The sequence below is a fragment of the Andrena cerasifolii genome, chromosome 5 (genome assembly GCF_050908995.1).
Source record: "Andrena cerasifolii isolate SP2316 chromosome 5, iyAndCera1_principal, whole genome shotgun sequence".
Classification (NCBI taxonomy): Eukaryota; Metazoa; Arthropoda; class Insecta; order Hymenoptera; family Andrenidae; genus Andrena; species Andrena cerasifolii.
The window spans coordinates 1,833,564-1,853,540 of NC_135122.1; the positions used below are offsets into that span (position 1 = coordinate 1,833,564).

The 19,977-nt window shown below is 37.8% G+C and overlaps 1 protein-coding gene across 2 annotated transcripts in view; it reads right to left on the reverse strand.

Moving 5' to 3' along the window:
- LOC143369385 (protein gooseberry-neuro) overlaps positions 1-19,977 on the reverse strand; it is a 125,115-nt gene that overhangs the window by 88,471 nt on the left and 16,667 nt on the right. For both annotated transcript variants that reach the window (XM_076813257.1, XM_076813256.1), the window contains exon 2: positions 15,944-16,257. In XM_076813257.1, coding sequence (XP_076669372.1) covers positions 15,944-16,257 — 314 coding nt within the window. The remainder of the gene's footprint in view (positions 1-15,943; positions 16,258-19,977) is intronic.

A 19,977-nucleotide genomic window follows, 5' to 3' on the forward strand; every position in this document is an offset into this window, starting at 1 on the left:
TTTTTAATATTTTGTAGTGCTTACAACGATTTCTTTAAACAGGCGAGATATGTAACTTTCTACCAAAAAAAACAGAACGGTAAAATATTAAGCCAATGTCAAATAATAAGCTGTTAAATTTGGCAATATTCTTAACTACAAATTTCATCCTTGCCAACATAATAGATTTTTTTTTTACTATTTTTAATTTTTTTTATGTAGAAAACAGGTGATTAGGTTTAGGGTCAAGTGAATCACCGTCATGTTCGCATTTCTACTCACCAAAATTTGAGTAACATAACCTGACAATTCAATATATGTATAACAGTTTGAAACAGTTATTCTCAGAACCGTTTCAACCCCTGCCTATAACCCTCAAAGGCAACACTATCATTTCCTCCCGTTCTTTTGCCTATATCTCTGGAAGTGCTGCAGTTTTTAATGTTTTTGCTTTTAATCGATGCGTAAGACGACAAATAAAAAGAAAATATATAGGTGATTTAGTCATAAATCGTTTAGTACTCGAGATAATCCTGAAAATAAAGAGATCAAATTAGTGAAAGTTCTGATAAATTTGGTTTCCCTTCTTTTAATCACAGTGTATTTTAGAAAAATATACGATCGTTTAATTATACAGCAGTCGAAAGGTTTCGAGTCATACTTTAAGGGAAAAAATGTGATATTATGATTGGTTAAAAAAAATATAATTATTTCGCGAGGTGAAGTTGAGTACCTATGTAGGGTAAAGGACCCAACGACTGCCACCTACCAAATTACTGTGACCCCAAGCTGTTTTACGTAAAATAAAGAATAAGTCTTGTGAAATGATGCATAAAAAAAATTTAGCATACAACTGAGACTGTTATTTGTACGATACAAAAAACAGTACTTAATTTTTTCTTCAATAATTTGAATAAAACGGTCAAAAATTTTAAGCGGATATTAGGAGAGTGAAAACGATGACTTCCTTACTAGCGAAAGAGAAAACAAGGCGTTAAAGAAAATGCTGTAATTGTAATATTTAAGCTATTAACATAAAAAAAATATAGTGCTCTAAATAATATAAGCATCGTAGAAAGTAATAAAGATCCGAATTCAACGATTCATTAAGTCTTTTCACTTATTAACTGGGTGACAGTGATTGGCACAAGCGTTTCAAGTATTTTGGTATTACTGCCATGGCAATAACTACTCATCTGAATACAGCATGTCGTCATTACTGACACCCAACGTCATTACTGGCATTCCGTTTACTGTGCGACCTAGCCTATTTTAGTCTTCCGACTTTGGTTGAATTATTAATACAAACTTACTTTTAAATTTAATTAAAGCAAAATATGATTTTTGGAAAAATGACAGTAAGTGTGATAGCAGTATTAGGTTAGCTAGCAGTAATTCGGGTGTCAGTATTAGGTTAGCTGCAAGTAATTAGGGTGTCAGTAATTGAGTCAAACACATTTTAAGGTTGTCAGTAATAGATCCCGAAATATATTTTTGAAATTGATAATTTTATACATAAAAATCGAAGTTTTAAGGTTCAGCAAATTTTTTTCATGAAGTAAACATATTAAATAATAATAAATAACAAGGACAATATTATACATTATTTAGTCTATAAGTACAAAACTATAAGATACTGTCAGGGTCAACGCTTAAGGTGTCAGTAATTGGGTCCTTTACCCTAGATAATCTTTTACTTCTACCGAACAAATGTTCTCTGTGAAAAATCTTATTTTTCGTTGAAAAGAAGGACATAAACTGCTACTGGCATTGAGGATATACAGTATCAGAAGTAATTTCATTGATGACTTTGGAAATGTAAAATAATATATACACACTGTTTTAGCAAAATGAAAACGTTTCTGTCTCAAAAAGCATGTATTTCACTTTTGGTAAGTCACAAATACTGTACATACAATAAATTGGCGAGAAAAAAAAAGATATTCACTAGTAATTGACTCTCACTTTTAACGGATTTCCGCCCGATTCAGCTACACTGGGTGAGTGTAACCCACAGACTACCTTTGCAATGATTTCGTTCGGTTGCTTCCGACGTAATAGCGATCCCGTGGGGTGGGGAATTTGTAGGAGAAGTAGGGGAAACCTGTCCAAAACTGGGGAAAAACCGTATACTATACTTATTTCTGAAAACAAAAGAACTACGCCCACGTGCGATTGGCAATTGTTTTCCGCCATATTGAACTGTTAGTCAACAGATCCTCGTGGCGAAATACATAAGCTCCAGCGAATTATTAAATTTATTATATTTCCACGTGCTGTGATCTTATTTTCCACTGTACTTCAAGTGGACTATATAGAGTTCTGGTAATGAGAAGGTAAGTCACATGAAGATATCTATTAAAAGTATTTATTTCTATTATATTTTGATGATGGTGACTGATTCTTGCCATTTTCATATTTAGCTGTAACCAAAAGTGTGGGTTCTTGCACCTTGGGGCAAACTAGTGTTCCATTTTTGTTTAAAGGTGTGAGCAAGATCCCACGTAATTATAAAAGAAACACTATCAGACAAGCAATTAAACCTAGAGAAAATAAAGATAAAACTAATTTTTGTGTATATTGTCGCGAAGAATATGGCCTGAGCCGCTTGGTTCAAAATTGGGTCCAATGTACAAGGTGTGGCGGATGGGCACACGAAGGTTGCCCCGGCTGGAGATCCGAAGAACTCGACGCTTTTCAATGCTACCATTGCTAATTTAAGCTGGGGTTATATACTATGCGGTTTTACTCCATCAGGTGGGCAAAACCCGAAAAAGAAGAGGTTTTGTTTAATTGTTCAATTAAGAACCCTATTTAAATTTTTCAATTATATTTTTGTTCTTTTGTGTTGTTTATGAACCCCTTTAATAAATACCCTTGTTATTACCCAATTTGTTTTATTATTTAAAAAGTTATGGGCCTAGAACCTTAAGTATACGGTTTTGGACAGGTTTCCCCTATAAAATGTTTTCCCCCAAAACCATAACTCCGCACACCTTACTGTTCAGAAATGCTAGGTGTTTTCCGGACGAACTGGGTTAGAGTAACCCAGTGCGACCTCTGAGGACTAAAATTATGCGTCTATAACTAATATATTACATTTGTTAATTAGTAGGTATAAGAGAAAAAATTATAAATCCTGACAAACTTACTACCCGAACAAAAACAGACACTTTTTAGCTAAAGCAAGCATGCCAATTACACTAGTTCCACCTGGTGGTGTTAGAGGACACTAATTGTTGTGCAATTGATCCGCATTACAACCTTGGTCCACATTTCCACCTTCTCCATCCTTAATTGATGAGATGAATTGATGATATAAATTTAGAATTTAGAAGAAATGCTTTGATCATTGCATTGCACGAGAGAGTAGGGTAAAACAGATCGGGCGGGTAAAACGGAACATCAATGTTTTTCCTAAATGGGAGCTGCGAATGAGTTGGTCTCATGTGACATGGAACCAAACGGTCCCCACAGTAGTTCGTGACAGACCACAGACCTGTAGCGGTGATATTTAGGTTACCGGAACTGTTTTCGTACAAGTACATAATTAAAGGTTGCCAGCTTTGGTGACACCACGCGAAGTAAGCAGGGGGAAAGAGAGAGAGAGAGGTAGATGGAGCGCTATAGAGTAAAGAGTCACGTGCAAACGGCGAGACGTGGATTGTTAAACGCGACTGCGATTATAAGAATAAAGTCTTGTTGTAAAAACCGGGCGCTAAGACGTGCGAGGGCACGTGAACATATAAGTGCAAATAAAGTTTTCTTTTGACAAAAGAGCATACTGAAGTAGTGGTCAGTTGTCGTCCACCCCGTCTAAATCTTTCCACGCGGTACACATGGCCGTCCACATTAGCGCAAGGAGCCACAGATCCGTGCACACGTTACTTTTCGATTAACAGGGTTTCGAAGTATCGAAGTTTCGACATTGTGTTGTAGTGTCCACCACTTTTCTTCATTTGGATTTAGAAAACTTATATCGGTTCTTACCGATATAAATGTTCTTACATCATTGCATTCATCATTGCATAGTCCTTAGAGGTTGTCCTTAAATTACGTAAGGCTTTTTTTTTGGGGGGGGGGGGGGTCGCGAATTTCTTTACGTATTCTTACAAGGAGTGAGGGGGTAGTCATTTTTAACTTAATTTTCAATAAATACAAATTCTATCATTAATGTTGGACAAAAGTAGCTTTAGTTTAAGTTTCCCGAAACCGAGTTAAGTGAATTACTTATATAAACCTTTAAGAGAATTTTAATAACTGAAAAAATAAATGTAAAAAATATTACGTAAGTAGGGGGTTGGAATATCAAATTTTACGAATTATTATACTGGGGGAGGGAGGGGGTAAAAATTCGCCAAAATTAACATTATGTAATTTAAGGACGGCCCCTTACGCTACATTTCGACGTTTTACCTGTTTCTTCGCGTCACGCTGAAGTGTAAATATTAAATGTTTATCAAATTAGCTCATGTGGGGAAAAACGGAACACTTTTGCGTGGGGGAAAACGGAACACCTATTATGTATGGGGCAGAATGGAAACGTCTTTTACAAGGAGAGGTTCCTATGTGTTCGCCTCGGATTGCTTTGAATTTTGGATATGCTTTAGAGGGCCGAAAAATCAGATATACGTGTTTATTTTTATAGCGGCCCGTTTTCATACTTAGGGGGTGAAACCAACCCCCAAAGTTATAAGATTTTCAGGTTTTCATCTCCGATTGCTTTGGTTTTTGGATATGTTTCAGAGGACCCATATAACTTTGAGCGGTGGTTCCACCCCCTAAACATGCAAACAGGCCAAAATAAAGATACCTGTTTCTTATTTTTCGGCCCTCTAAAACATATCTAAAATTCAAAGCAATCGGAGGCGGGCACCAACTATTCTTATGAACATTGGGGGATGGTTTTACCCTCTAAACATGCAAACGGGCCTAAATAAAAAGATACGTATTTCTTATTTTTCGGTCCTCTAAAACATATCCAAAAACCAAAGCAATCGGCGATAAACACCTGAAAATCTTATAACTTTGGTGATTGATTTCATCCCCTAATATGAAAACGGGCCGCTATAAAAGAACACGTATATCTTAATTTTCGGTCCTCTAAAACATATCCAAAACTCAAAGTAATCGGAGGCGAACACCTGGGAACCTCTCCTTGTTAATACTTTTTCTTTTAATTATTAGATTGTAGATTCAAATTTTAATTACTATGCTTGCTTCCAATAAGATTAATTTTATTTAGAAAATTATGATGTACGAGATACATCTTTCATTCGATCAAACTGTTGGTTTAAATTCTAATAAATAACATAATCATTTAATGCAGATGTGTTCTCCACGCACATGTTGATATTCGTGTAAAAATCCACGTGTACTTGATTATTTTCAGTAATTTTCATGTTATATGGTAAAATATCTTTTCTTATGTGCATAATATAGGGTGAAGGACCCAAATGCCCCCCATTTGTATGTGACCCTGTAGAGAGTGAATAAAATGTTGAATAAAATTTGAAAACGTGCAAAATGTGAGATCTGAAAAAATTGTTCCTAATTTCGTCCCCCAAGAAAATGTTTGTAAAACAGGATATAAATTGAAAAATTAATTGTTTCATTGATACAAGTGAGTTTATGTGTCCGAGCAATCACGGCAAATGAACGTCTTCTTTTCGCAAGGACTCCTTATTCCACTATTTTCGGTTCATCATCTAGGTACAAAACATTAAACATTTCTACTAAAATTGCTCGAAAACCGATAAAAGATAATTCACTCCTGTAACTGTTCCTGTTTCAGCCCTTTTTATTTCAAATAACAAATTTTTAGAAAACCGATCTCAATTTCCTTTAGAGTTCCGGGGACGAAGTTACGACACCTCCTGGCGACGAAATTTGGAACTCGCGCAGTTTCAATATGGTGATCGCTTTAATAGACCACGCGAGTGATTGCCATCAAAGTTATTGCGTATAAGAAACTGCACGATATGCCCGAAAAAGTGCTACAACTTCGAATTCGAAATAATATACACTCCTACGAGTAACGCGCTATCATATTGAAGTCTGAAAAAACTCACCGCGTTCGAGAATCTTCTTCTCCTTCGCAAACGCACTAACACCTAACCTGTTACTTGCAAGTCTGTCAGAATACTGACGTACACTAATGCAACATTTATCACCATATGACACTGAAAATGTAACCATAGGAATCGAGAAATACAGGGGGACGAAATTAGGCCGAGCTATTCCACGTCAAAACAAATAGGTGAAAAATTTAGTTTCACCGATTCTCTTCAAAATTGCAGCATTTGTCGATAACCTCGCAAAAACAAAGTATACTGAATTTCAACGGCCTATGTTAAATAGTTTTCGAAATATTTAATATTAAAATTTCGAAAATTCAAACAAAATCGGCTGACGCGTCATCACTGTAATATCTCGGTTATTTTTAATGATAATGCCACCGTCTTGGGTTCATTTTAAAGCTGAAGGAATGCTTTTTTGTATTTTGATTTTAGATAATCTGGTTCCGCATGGCAGTGCTCACCGCAAAAGCAAATTTTTAAAAAGGCTTCTTGGATGTGTGTTGTTATTTTATTATAAACGTAAATATTTTTCTATGAAAAAATTACCAAATGTTCTTTAAATGTTGCTCTTTTAAGTGCAAAAAGTTCTGTAAGAATATACGCTTCCGGTTTTTCAAAAAAAAATCACAAACATTCGCCTCTTTTCGGCCGCTTGACTAGGTATAACCTCTTAAAGTTTTCGGTGAGCGCCGCGTGGCCGGATTTTACCCACGCGTTCGCCTCTACTCAAATGCCTATAACTTCAAGAATTTTTCGAATTTCACAAAATTCTTTTAAACGTGTATTCTTGAAAGGTTGAACATTCGAAAAATGAAATAAAAAAATCGATTTTTAGACCGGAACCTCCCCTTAATATAAACCTTGATTAATATACCTTAGTTTTGAGTGCATTCAATTGCAAATTTGTACACCGTTTATTTAAAAAAAGTATTATTATGCGTGCAAGTGGCCAAGATCGTATAAAAAAAAAAATATTCGCCCCAATACAATATGGGGAATGCTTTCTCAAATCTGCTACCTACTATTGCTAATCTTTTGTTTGGTGAGCAGAAATTCCTACTATTTTTCTCGAGAATACCGAAAACACTGAAAGAAAAATTTGTTTTAACCCACCGTATATAAATACTTTCCTACGCTAGGCTATTGTTTTGAAAACGCGTGCGTGCGGACTGACCATGGGATGCGTGCAGGTCCAAGCGGTGTGCACTTTCGTAAGTTTTATTTTTTTTGTTAACTGTTCCCAAAATCTCTCCACTGTTTTGAGAAAGGCATTTATTAGTTGAAGACTTAAGGAATCGAATGGTATTTTTTTTTCAACCGGACCGTGGGTGGGAACGACGTCAAATCGCGATTTGAAACTTTGACATCGATTACTGTTAAGTTTCTTAACAATAAACAAAATATTCTATACACCATTTGAGAAAGCATTCCTTCAGCTTTAAAATGAACCCAAGACGGTGGCATTATCGTTCAAAATGACCGAGATATTACAGTTTAAGTGATGACGCGTCTGCCGAGTTTGTTTGAATTTTCAAAAATTTAATATTAAATATTTCGAAACAATTTGACATAGGCCGTTGAAATTCAGTATACTTTGTTTTTGCAAGGTTATCGACAAATGCTGTAATTTTGAAGAGAATCGGTGAAACTAAATTTTTCACCTATTCGTTTTGACGTGGAATAACTTGTACGCGGGCCCTTTACCCTATATTTTTGCAATATTTTATCTGTAATAGTTAACAGTCAAATATAGATTTTGTCCGTTTACACGGTCCTCAAATAAGTGTTCCGTTTTGCCCTACCACTGAGCGAGGCTAATATGTCAACACCTCCGGTAAATCTTATTTTCCTTTGTTGCCACATATTTTTCTCAACAAGGTCTTTGATTTTCTTATAGTCTAAGGTTCACTTGATGCTCGTACTGAAGTCTCGTGTCTTTTTTCCTTCCGATGTCATCACCCTCCAAAGTCAGACGTTCCTTAAGCTTCGAGGCCACTAGCCATAAGCTTCCGACATTTAGAGTTGATGTCAGCACTGTGTAAACACGCCTGAGAGTAACTCAGCAAGTTCTAATTACTTGCGACAGTTGGTCTCAGCAAGTGAATTCTGTCATAGTGTAGACACTCGGTAATCTTTCTCTCAGAGAGGAAGATTTTACTTCCAAACGAATTGGAAATTTTCGGCGAGAGTAGAAAGCAAGTAGCTGGACCATAGTATTCGGTCTCGAATCTACGTGCACGCCAGCATTTTTGTGTCAGTTTTACTGATGCCCGATCCAACTAATTCTAACAGATAGTCAAAATCTTCTGCTGTCATTCCCAAGAAATTGTCCAGTTGACGAGGATCTTCCGTTCTTAATTCGGACATCAGTGATTTGTGAATTCCAAGATCACATCTTCTTAAAATCGAATCTTGCGTCCAAATTTTCTTTTTCTTTTGTTAACAAACTAACACTGCACATGCAGCAGCATATCTTGTTCGTTGTACTGACATTTTAACATACACTTTACGTATTCACTAGTCGATTTCGACTCTCAGGGCTCAGGAGTAACCCTGCACTGTAAACACGCAAGAAATACCTTCCGCAAGATTTTTCTCGCCACTACATGCAGCCAAGAACTTGCGTAAAAGAATTGCTGTAGTGTAAACACTCATGCAAGCTTCTTGCGCAATAACTGTCGCAAGTTTATTGCTAGTAGCCACGAGGCTTTAGATATCACCCCACTCTCTACGCCCGGAAAATCTGCAGACACTGTACCACCCTCCCAGCAGCCTGAGGATCTCTGAAATCCTTTGGACATTATTCCTCCGTATCTACTTTCGCCGTCTCGTTGCAACGAAGCCTGATAAGGATAACCTAAAAACGCGCATACCTATCTAAACCGCGAAACCGAAAAATCGATGGCAGGCAGCAAAAGGAGAAGATCAGCGCAAGCAGAAGCGAGAAGCAGCGAGAAAGAGCCCCTAAAACGAGGCCGAGAGCACCATGCCCTCGCGCTCGACGGAGGACGAGGAAGAGGAGGCCGAGCAAAAGATAAAAAGTGAGCAAGAGGAGAAAAAAAGGGTGAAAAAGCGAAAAAGGGGTTCGTCAGTGTCGATGGCTATCTTTCGGATCGACGATCTCAGAAACAATAATGATCCTTGTGCCGTTGATGGCGGTTGAAGCTGTAGGTCCGAGGCGATGACAGGAGGAGAGAGACAGAGTTCTCTGTTGGAGAACACCGCGCGAGTTCAAGGCGGATAGAAAGGGATGAATGCCGCCCCGAGTTCTCCAGCCCAGGAACGCCTCCTTCCAGCATTAAATGCCGTATTAATGCCGGCTACGACCGCTTGCTTCCACGACTGCAACGGCGTACGCGTTCTCCAAACCGTTTTTTCTCTTCGACTCTCAACCTCTTCCTTCCCCCCCCCCCCCCGTTTTTTACATCTCTTTGTCTTTGCCCTGCCGCTGAAACGTACCTCCTCCACCTCCGCGGGATTTATCTCTTTATCGAGGATCACCCTGGGTAAATTTCTTGGCTCCGCGACGGATAGGTTCAATTCGGGTGAGCGGAGGTGGGATTCCCGGCCGCACCTCGGTTTGAGAACCTCCAGTGATCTTATATTCCGTCACGGAAATATTCCTGGCTATCGGGTATTCAGCTTTTTGTTGCTTTTAAAGAGGAACTGCTACCGCTGCCCGAATATCTCGACCGAGGTTTCGGCGATACGGAGGTCCGAACCCCTGCCGGCTTTTGGTACCCAGCGCATCCTCCGCGGATCGCATAGACCTAGCTAACGTTTTCAGAACTGCTGAATCGTGACAGCTTAATGGGGTAAAGTCGAAGTTCACGGTGCGAAGTAAATGTTTCGTATTAAAGGTAAGAGTGCCGAGGAAGGGTGAATGAAAGATTGGGCATCTTTGATGTTGCTTACACCTTTCTTTTACCAGCCGCGTCTTACCGTCCGCTGCGAAATTTACTAGGAAATTATTATTCTCCGTCGGCTTGCCGGAGCCGCCACGTAATGTTCGCGCTGGTGTTTGCAATTTTTCAAGGTGCCGAGATAAACTCCGTAGACGGAAGAGGCTATTCTTGGAAAAGTCGTTTTGCATACTCGAAAATCGCGTCACGAACGAGGGAGCGTTACGCCAATGAGGCGTGGGTGTAGGCGGCGGGCAGTAACGTATTAAAGGACACGCGAGTTGCCTCGGGGCGCTCACGTACACCCCTGCCCACCTCGTGCACGCCTCGTGTACAAGATTAAAAAGTCCCACTCACTGTGATCTTTGGAGAGATAGAGAGACCCTGCGGAAACGTCCACCCCCCGATCGGCAGATCGAACAATACCTTTCAACGTTTTCCTCCGCGGAAAACTGGACCTCCGAAATTGATAGTTCAGTCTTCGGACTTTCGATACTATATTTTAATATGTACTTCCATTATTATTCATCAAGATCAAAAACTTCCCGATGTGATCTGTGTTCGTAAAGACCCATCATTGGGTTGCAACCAAGCTTATCAAAGCTAGATGGTACTGATAAACTAAATCATTAAAAAGTCAAGTGATTGCATGTATTATATTATATAACATAGGTATATATGTTGATGTGAGCATAAATTGATAGAAAAATTGGCGGTAGTGCAGGTTTAAATCTATACGAAGCTAGTTTAACCCTCCGTCGTCACACCTTATAATCACAAATTAGTCACACGGGGTTCACTGCACCCCAGAGTCGTTTTTCATTTTTTCAGTGATAACTGTGCATTCGTAATACTAATAGTATTTTTCTAGAAATGTAAATTTTGATACGTTGAAATTGGTATTTGAAAAAACAGTTGTGGATAAAAGCGGGTTTTTCCGTTGAAATTTTCCAAATTTTTAGATTTTATTATTGGGGTCTAAAAATTTACAGAAGTATTGGCAAATGCATATCTTCGGGTGCGATACACTCCGTGTGACTACGAAGGGTTCAGTACGATAATAACGAAGTATGGATTTAGAATTTCGATTAGTACTACAGGGTGTACCTTAGCAAAACGATGAAAAAAGTTTGTATGAACATTTGCCCTATTTGATCTTGTTCCCAAGTTATAGCCATTTTTGCACCGCAATAATTCTTAAGGGGTACCACCACTGTAACGGCACAAAAACATAGTGTCCCTTTGACAATTGTTGTTGGATAATCAAAGAAATAAGTCGATAATAATCTGTTTAAGGGCATCCGTCGATCAAAAAATCGACAAATTTTTTTTGCATATTTTCATCCAACTACATCTAAAAAATGTCCAGTTAAAATATTGGATCGAAATTCCTAACGGCACAGATTTTATAGGCAGTTCAGAGGTATCAACAGTGCGACGCCTTAAAAATAGGTGTTTTTTGAAGATGGATTGTGACAGGTATAATCGACAGAAATGTGATCTTTCTTTTAACTAATAATACATTTAATAATCTAAAAAAAAATCAATATTTGTTTTAATCGAATAAACGCATGGAAAATGGGGCGCTCACCCTCAAGTCCCCATCACTATAAGACGAACTTTAAGTACGTTTTTCTGGAAACAATTTTTGACGCACTAGGTACCGCCACGATAAAAAATACAATTCTTGACCGAATTTGAAAATTCAAACGGGATTCTAGTCGTAATTACACTGGCTTTCGCGCTACCCTCTATTGTGAATTTTCATACACTTGATTTTTTTTACAAAACATTTTTGTGCGAAAAAACCTATGTTCCGGGGACCCTATTGTTTAAACATTTGGCATTTAACACTGCCTAAGGGTAGCGCGATAACCACACATGTGTAATTAAGGAATATCTTTGGTTTTTTTATTATTTTGGATGATTCTGTCTAAACTTATCGTGGCGATAGTGCAGGCTAGTTTTTTTTACAACCATGCAGCACGCAATGCATATCAGAGGTAGGGTTGAGCAAAAATGAAATAAAAAAATTGTTGTATACTCTACATTTGTAGCAGAATAAAGTGCGAAAAGTTTTGAAACCATACATTGTATACATTTTTTCAGAAAAAATCATAAAAGTCACCTATCTTTTCGTGCAATTTAACCAAGGGAGGCCCTTAAACGCATTTATTGTATACATCTTAAATAGTTTCAAGCTATTTTTTTCCTTTCATTTTTTCAAAATGACACTTTTAACACTTTTTTCTCGGAAACACGTTTTTCAAATTGGCCGGCAGCAGTATTTGAACAAATTTTATTTGATTCACTTGAAATTTTTACAGTAGCTTCTAAACTACATTCTCCATCGAAGTACGTATCGATATTGTAAAATATTGCTTTTCTTAGAAATGGTGAGCAATTGAACATAAAGTTCACTCTCTCGCTCCATTCATCCATGTTCAGCACCATTTTCAGCGCAAAAATTGTACATAACTTTAAAAGTTTTCAACAAATCGTAAAATCGGTACATACTTCGATCGAGAACGTAGTTTATAAGTTACTATAAAAATTTCAAGTGAATCGAATGGTGCTGCTGGGCAATTTGAAAAATATGGTCCCGAGAAAAATACGTTTAAAGTGACATTTTGAAACAAAGAAAAGAAAAAAAATAGTTTGTAAATACTTAAGATGTGTATAATAAAGGCGTTTAAACAGATTTTCCACTTAATCCTTTGTTTACCCACAAATAATTGTTAAAGGTACACTACGTATTTGTGCCGCTATACCCATACAGCGCACTCTAGATGTAGCAAAGTTGCAGGAAGGTTGCAGTGCAAGATTGCAATGTTTCTCGCAACGTTGCCGCAAGTGTGCAGCAATAATTCTATGTCCGCCTCCGGCAACGTTTCGGGCAGTGGGGTCAAAAATATAAATAACGGTGTATATTATATATGTGTGCAGAATCATAGAAGTATAAAAGCCCGTGATTCTTTTTCTCAAAGAAAATTCTTTTCCCCCAAGGGGATCCAAACCGGCGACCTGTAGCATCGTAGGCGAACACTTTACCGCCGCAGCTACAACCACTAATTGATAACAGTGCTAACGTATTCGAACTTATACTCCTACCATGCAAAACTTTAAACTCAAATTGTTAAAAAAACAAGACTCATTTTGACAAACACCATTAGGGTTTTGTAACACTATGTAGGTATGTACTACAACTTCCACCCTGTGTCATTCAACGCATTAAAATATACAAGGTGAGTCACCTAACATTTAAACTGAAAATCTCTCCGTTGTTTTTAATGATACGAGAAAATGTCTCAGGAAAAAAATGATTGCTAGACAAAAAAGACAACATATTATACATGGTTGAATTTGTATTTTTATTGGCTATAACGTTACAGTAATGAAAATACGTCATCTCATTAAAAAAACCATCGATGATCTTGAAATTTCGGGAAATATAACATTGAGACAAAAATCGTCTCTGTCAGAATAATTGTCTCTCTGAAGCAAACATTGTTTTCCTTAGATATTTTCTCGTATCACTACAAACAACGGAAATATTTTAAGTTCAAATGGTAGTTGCAGCAACATTGCGGCAACATTGCAGGAACGTTGCCGCAATACTGGCGCAACGTTTCAGCAACTTTGTGGAAACGTTGCCAAACGTTACCGTAACGTTGCAGCGACTTTGTGGAAACGTTGCCAAACGTTGCCGTAACGTTGCAGCAAAGTTGCAGTGCAATATTGCAACGCAACATTGATGCAACTACGCAGCAATAATTCTATGTCCGCCCCGTGCAATGTTCCACGGTAACGTCGCAGCAACGTTGCATGGACATTGCGCTGCAACCATGCAACACTGCAAGGTTACTGCAACGATTCTACAACGTTGCCGCCACGAAGGTGCTGTATGGGTAGTGGGTATCCCTTAATGGCAAAAAAGATAGTATAACTGATTCTACTACATGTTTGTATAACTCTTTGTAATTGACTTTGTTTTTCGTAATGGGATATTAACAGGTTAATTTTCTGTAAATTTCTTGAGCAATAAATTGAGTGAAGTTTTCGAAGAAGTTCCACTTGATTCCGTACTTCGCATGTGGTTAATGCATGACGGTGCACCACCACATTTAATCACGTTTATTAAATTTTATAAGAAAATCTGCAACACGAAGACTGCAGACTTGTACTCAGAGCGAAGGTGGCCATTTCGAACACTTCTTATAAAAGGTAAGGATTTGCACAGTACTGGAGTACAAAAATAGCTACGAATCTGAAAGATTTTACAGGTATGTTTGTTTTATTTTTTTAACAATAATCTGGTGAACTAACAGTTAATTGGCTATAAACACTGTACTGTTGACATTATAAGCTTGTTTTCGCATAATTTTTTTACTGAATAACATAATGAATTTCACTGCTTTAAGCGTCTACGAGCAAGATTCAAGTGTCGGATCATAAAAATCTTCAACAGGTGTGGCAAAAATCCTGAAATAAAAGTGGTAGCCCATAGTTAGACCACTTCCTCTACGTTGCACAGTGGTCTAGACTAGGGGTGTACAGGGAGCCGTTTTTAGCGCCTAGCTGCGAGCAACCCGCCTGTCCCGTTGCTAAGGTTAGAATCGGTGAAGAGAACTGCAGTAGTGTGTATAGCTGGGTTCAAGTCATACCAAATGCACGTAGACTACTGCAGTTCGCCTCACCGATTCTAACCTTAGCAACGGGACAGGCGGGTTGCTCGCAGCTAGGCGCTAAAAACGGCTCCCTGTGCACCTCTGGTCTAGATCGTCGGATTAGGTGGAAAAAAGTCCTAAATTGATGGTAGAAGAGTACAAGTATTGGTCAATATTGTATGTACTATACATCTCACTGATTGTGAGACACAAAATGACCTCCCGTAGTAGCTTAATCAGCAATGAAACTAATGACGAAGTCAAATAACGCGATATTTGGTATTTGTAACGTATTTCATATTTTCTGGAATGCGAATCCCAAGTTACTCAATGTTACTGATTGGAACTATTTTTAGGCAATAATAACACTCCTGTACTTGATACAAATTGAATAGCATTTTGCCTTTAGTTGCCATTTTATGAGAAATAAATTTTTTCGTAGGCTGTGCGTCTGTTATAACTCGGCGGGATATAGTTATTCGCGTGAAGAAATCGGGACTTATGCAGTCGACTATGGCTAAAAACCGTCAAACATTCGTAAATTATTTAGGAAAGAAATTACAAAGTACAGAAAGCCAATTTTTTTTTCGAATGCTGCTCTCGAGAAAACTGTATCTAAACACAAATTTCAGCATATCCCGAAAATTATTCATCGTATCGACTTGATTTCAGTCTCATTTAATTCAGATTGAACAAATAGGTACATAGGAGGTGGCACTGTGTTCAGTGAAAAAATAAATTTACCATCAATTTGGGACTTTTTTCCTCCTAATCTCACAATCTAGAACAGTGTGCGTTGCAATAATTTTCCTTATACATTTCAGTTACCTACACAGTCACAGTAGACTAAAATTCTGACATGAATAATGCACAGTGCTTTTGAGGGCACGGATGTGTATGACGCAGGGAGGAATTGCAATAAAAAAATTATTGCGCTATGAACGAGGAAATTATTCATCACTTTCGTAAGAACGATAGGCTGAAAGTTAGCAGAACGTTTTTAAGAATGCTGTCGATTTTAACAGAAATAAATAATCTAAATAAAATAAAAGTGAATTGCGTCTGGTTCACTGGTACCAAATAGTAAAATATACTTGAATAAATGATATAATTTCGCGCTGTTTTGGTGCATTAGTTGGCCATAGATCAATAAACACCGATAAAAAAAATAATGTTGGAGCAAATTATGAAAATTTTTTCAATATTTCATGTTATTTCCACAGGCAAGTTCTAGATTTAGCAGACAATTTTATCGGCATTAACTAAATAGCAAAATTATTCAGAAATCACTGCACAAGACTGCATTTTTCCTTACCTTCACAAGCTTTTCCCTAATTTCCCACGAAAAGATCCCAGGATTATCTCTCTTCATTTCTTCGATTCTTGTTTCGATTTCGGGGGTAGCGACTCTTGGCTTGCTGCCGCCGATGACGCCGGGTCTGATGGAACCGGTCTCTTGATAACGATTCAAAATTTTCGAAACGCAGCCGTGAGAAACGCGAAGCTGCCGAGAAATAACACAAGGGCGAACCCCCGCTGCTGCCATTTCAACTATTTTCAGTCGGATGTGATTGGGAAGTGGTCGGCCGTTGATGAAGACACCTCCCAGCTGATTCATGCGTCCTTGCCCTGTCAGAAACATTTCGCCACTTTTTTATTTATTAGTTCGATGAACCAAGGAATTTCAATCAATGCACAACTTCTAATAATTGAAAAGAGTTATTGTTGAGTCTATATACCTACAAACACGATGTAATAGACAGGTGTTTCGACTCCTGTCCAGGATGTGTGACTATTTCGTCCTAGTTCTTCTGGCAGCCGGCAGATTTCGTGGCTGTTGTAAAGGCATTTACATATATATACAGGCCTGGTATGGAATTCCTACTCGTAGTGGAAGGGGAACACGCCACGCATGCGCGTGATGACTCCGTGACGTCAAACCAACCGACGCCAAGGTTCAGTCAAATGACAGCGTCATCACGCGCATGCGTGGCATGTTCTCCCTCCATTACGAGTAGGGTTTTTTCTGGCAAGCCTAGTAATACCATTAAAATTTCTACTACCACAAGCTCATTAACACGTATATGCCTTCTAAGTCACGACGCCTCTCGCGGCGACCAGGGCAACTAAACAGAAATCGGCACACAAAATCGCTGGGGTAAAAGGTACAGAGTCGGAACACCTGTCTATTACACCGTGCCTACATATGTAAGTAAGTAGATACCTACGTAACCTGCACGCGAAACGCAGAGAATAGACTATAATAGGAAAGTATGTTTATATAAATCAGGGACTGTTAACTATATGTGGTTATTAAATTTGTGATCTCTTGCTTGTATGGCATGGATAATTTTTTTGCTAACTTGCTTTAACCGACAATCAACAGTTACTTTGTAATTAAATATAGTCGCAATAACGTCATTGCGAATTGTTTAGTCCCTGTATTAAATCCTTTAAATATCGTAAATGATCCATCTAAACTGATATCATCAATATTTATAAGAATATTAATGAATTGTTGCAGGATTTACTTTACAACTAATTAATTTCTTGAATTATTGACTTTTTTCATAAAAAGTATGTAAAGTCCTTTTCACATAAGCATACACAGACCCATTTGCAATTAAGTAAACTGTTTGGTATAGCAATAATGTCTGCAAATATATTTGATGTGAGTTACAATCCTTTAAATTTGTAGAATAGAGAACATGATCGAAGTGAATTATTTGAACAAGAAGATAAAGCATCCTAATGTTGTCTTATTGATATGTTCGAAAATTGCTAACATATTCCTTTTCGTATCATAACTTATAGGCTAAATAACAGAGCTAATGGCAATGTTAAATTGAGTTTCTTTTTACAATATTTCGCAGCACTGGCTCGGAATATGATTTGATAATGCGCGGTATTGTTGAAGTCAATCAGTGTAAGTCCATTAGCATTAAAACCGAGATTTACACTGTTTGTCCATTGAATAATTTTGCCTAGTAATTTCGTGGTCAATATAAGTACCGTCCCTTGGTAGTTGCATATGAAAATAGTGACTTAATTAATTTATGAATTGGAAGTTTTAACAATAAAGAGGTTTTTGACTCACACTGATTAACTTCCCAACCCTCTAATTTTACCCTTAAATGTGGAGTTGATTAAGAGCTTGTAGGTATGTATGGGTAATAGTATATTCGTGCGAAATACTATTGAATACCTTATTTTGTAATTAGAAATATCAATATGCAAAACGCAATTGTGACTCAGGTCGTCCTTAAATTGCATATAGTGGCGGTCAGAAAGAAAAATTAAAATGTAATAGAAACACTATAATTTAGCAAAGAAGAAATTACAGTGGTCCCCGGATTATCGAGAAAGATTCGGGACCGGGGAATTCTCCATAAACCGGGGCAGGGGAAGTAGTTTGCGCCTAATAAACTGACCCTTGTCAGGACCCTCGCTCGAACCGTCTGACAAGGAGACTAAACGACGTAAACCGAGGGAGAGTGAAACAGCGCACCAGCGGGAGACCCTTGGTCGACGGCGATTTGAGATTCAGTATTGAATATGAAAATTTTCATATTACCGATTACACTTTGACGGGAGTATTGCCGATGGATTGGTGAGCATTTAAGCAATCTTCAGCAAACACTTTACAATTTGGTGAAGTCGTTGATATTCTCCATTTAAATTCTCTTCTGCATTATTACATAGTGTGTAATAATTTTAAAAAGGAGACACTTTCCAGTGTGTAAATTACAACATTTAGTCAACGTAATGACGTTCACTAAAAATGGACCGAATTTCTCCATGTTTGAACTCGTTTTCATTGCGAAATCCTAAAAAATCCATTAGTAATACTTTCTTGAACATTTATCAAAAACATGAACATTTTATTTTTCTCTACTGGGTATTTTACCTGACCCAACGGTTTTATTGCTCTCGGCAGTCAACGGGCGGAGGAAGCAAAACTGTGGGGTGGGTAGGTCTTTCCCGATGATCCGGGGAAAACAGTATGTCAATAATCCGGGAACCACTGTTCATCCCAAAAATTGTGCTTCATGGACTGAGGGGTACCCTACAGCCCTATTTAGACTAAACCAGTGACACCAACATGAAACATGAACTGAGATAGTATACAGACATCTTAAAACGTTTTAAAAACATGTATCTAAAATCTAAGGCATCCAGGACATCTTTTAAGGGGTTACCCTACCGTCAAGGAGTAGAAAAAGAATCGATTCTTTGGGAATTTATTTCAGAAAGTACATGTATATTTTTATGTAGTGGTTTTTGTATTCAGATGAGGGACACTTTAACAGGTTATTATATTATGTTTTGGTATAAAAATATTTAGTTATTGCGCAATTACAACTGATTTCCCGGAAGCTGTTTTTAGAAACACGTTTTGCGGTAACCAACATTATTCGGAACTGGGTTATCTGAAATAAAGAAACGAAGAAGATTTAGTTAGTACAATAGTTTATCTAGTCTTTAATCGTTCCGTTTTATAAAATATTAATCTGGGACAAAATGGCAGATGTTTAAGTGAAATGATCGACTTTCGTAGAAAAAAACACTTATTTTTCATTCATAAAATAATAACTATGTATTGGAAAAACAAATGCTTCGATCAAAGACTAGATTTGAATGTCTAGAAGAAACCTACAAAGTTTCAGGAAGATTGGTGAAGCGGTTTTGAAGGAATCGTGGTCACCGGTCTAAAAACAGCGTCCGGGAAATCAGTTGTAATTTTGCAATAACTAAATATTTTTATACCAAAACATAATATAGTAACCTGTTAAAGTGTCCCTCATCCGAATACAAAAACCATTGCATAAAAATATGCATGTAATTTCTGAAATAAATTCCCAAAGAATCGATTCTTTTTCTACCTCCTGACGGTAGGTAGGTAACCCCTTAAGGGACATCGAGGCTAGAGCTGATCGACTACCCGTAGAAACCGAGCGATTCGAAAAAGTTGAGTATAGTGCCTATCCGAGATATAGGTGTGAAGTCCCTCAGCGGGGTCTTACCCGACACCCTGCTAGGTACTGGCCGCTAAACGCGCTCCCCTACTACCTCTTGCAGGACTGTATTTAGAGAAGACCAGGACAAAACCGGGGCCCTAACAGAAAATAAAACAGAAATTGAAGACGGTTTATCATTATTAAAATTTTTAATAGCCAGTAGCAAAGCTTAATTGATGTCTTTTAATAATGATAAACCGTATCTTCAATTTCTGTTTTATTTTCTGTTAGGGCCCCGGTTTTGTCCTGGTCTTCTCTAAATACAGTCCTGCAAGAGGTAGTAGGAGGGCACGTTTAGCGGCCAGTACCCAGCAGGTTGTTGGGTAAGACC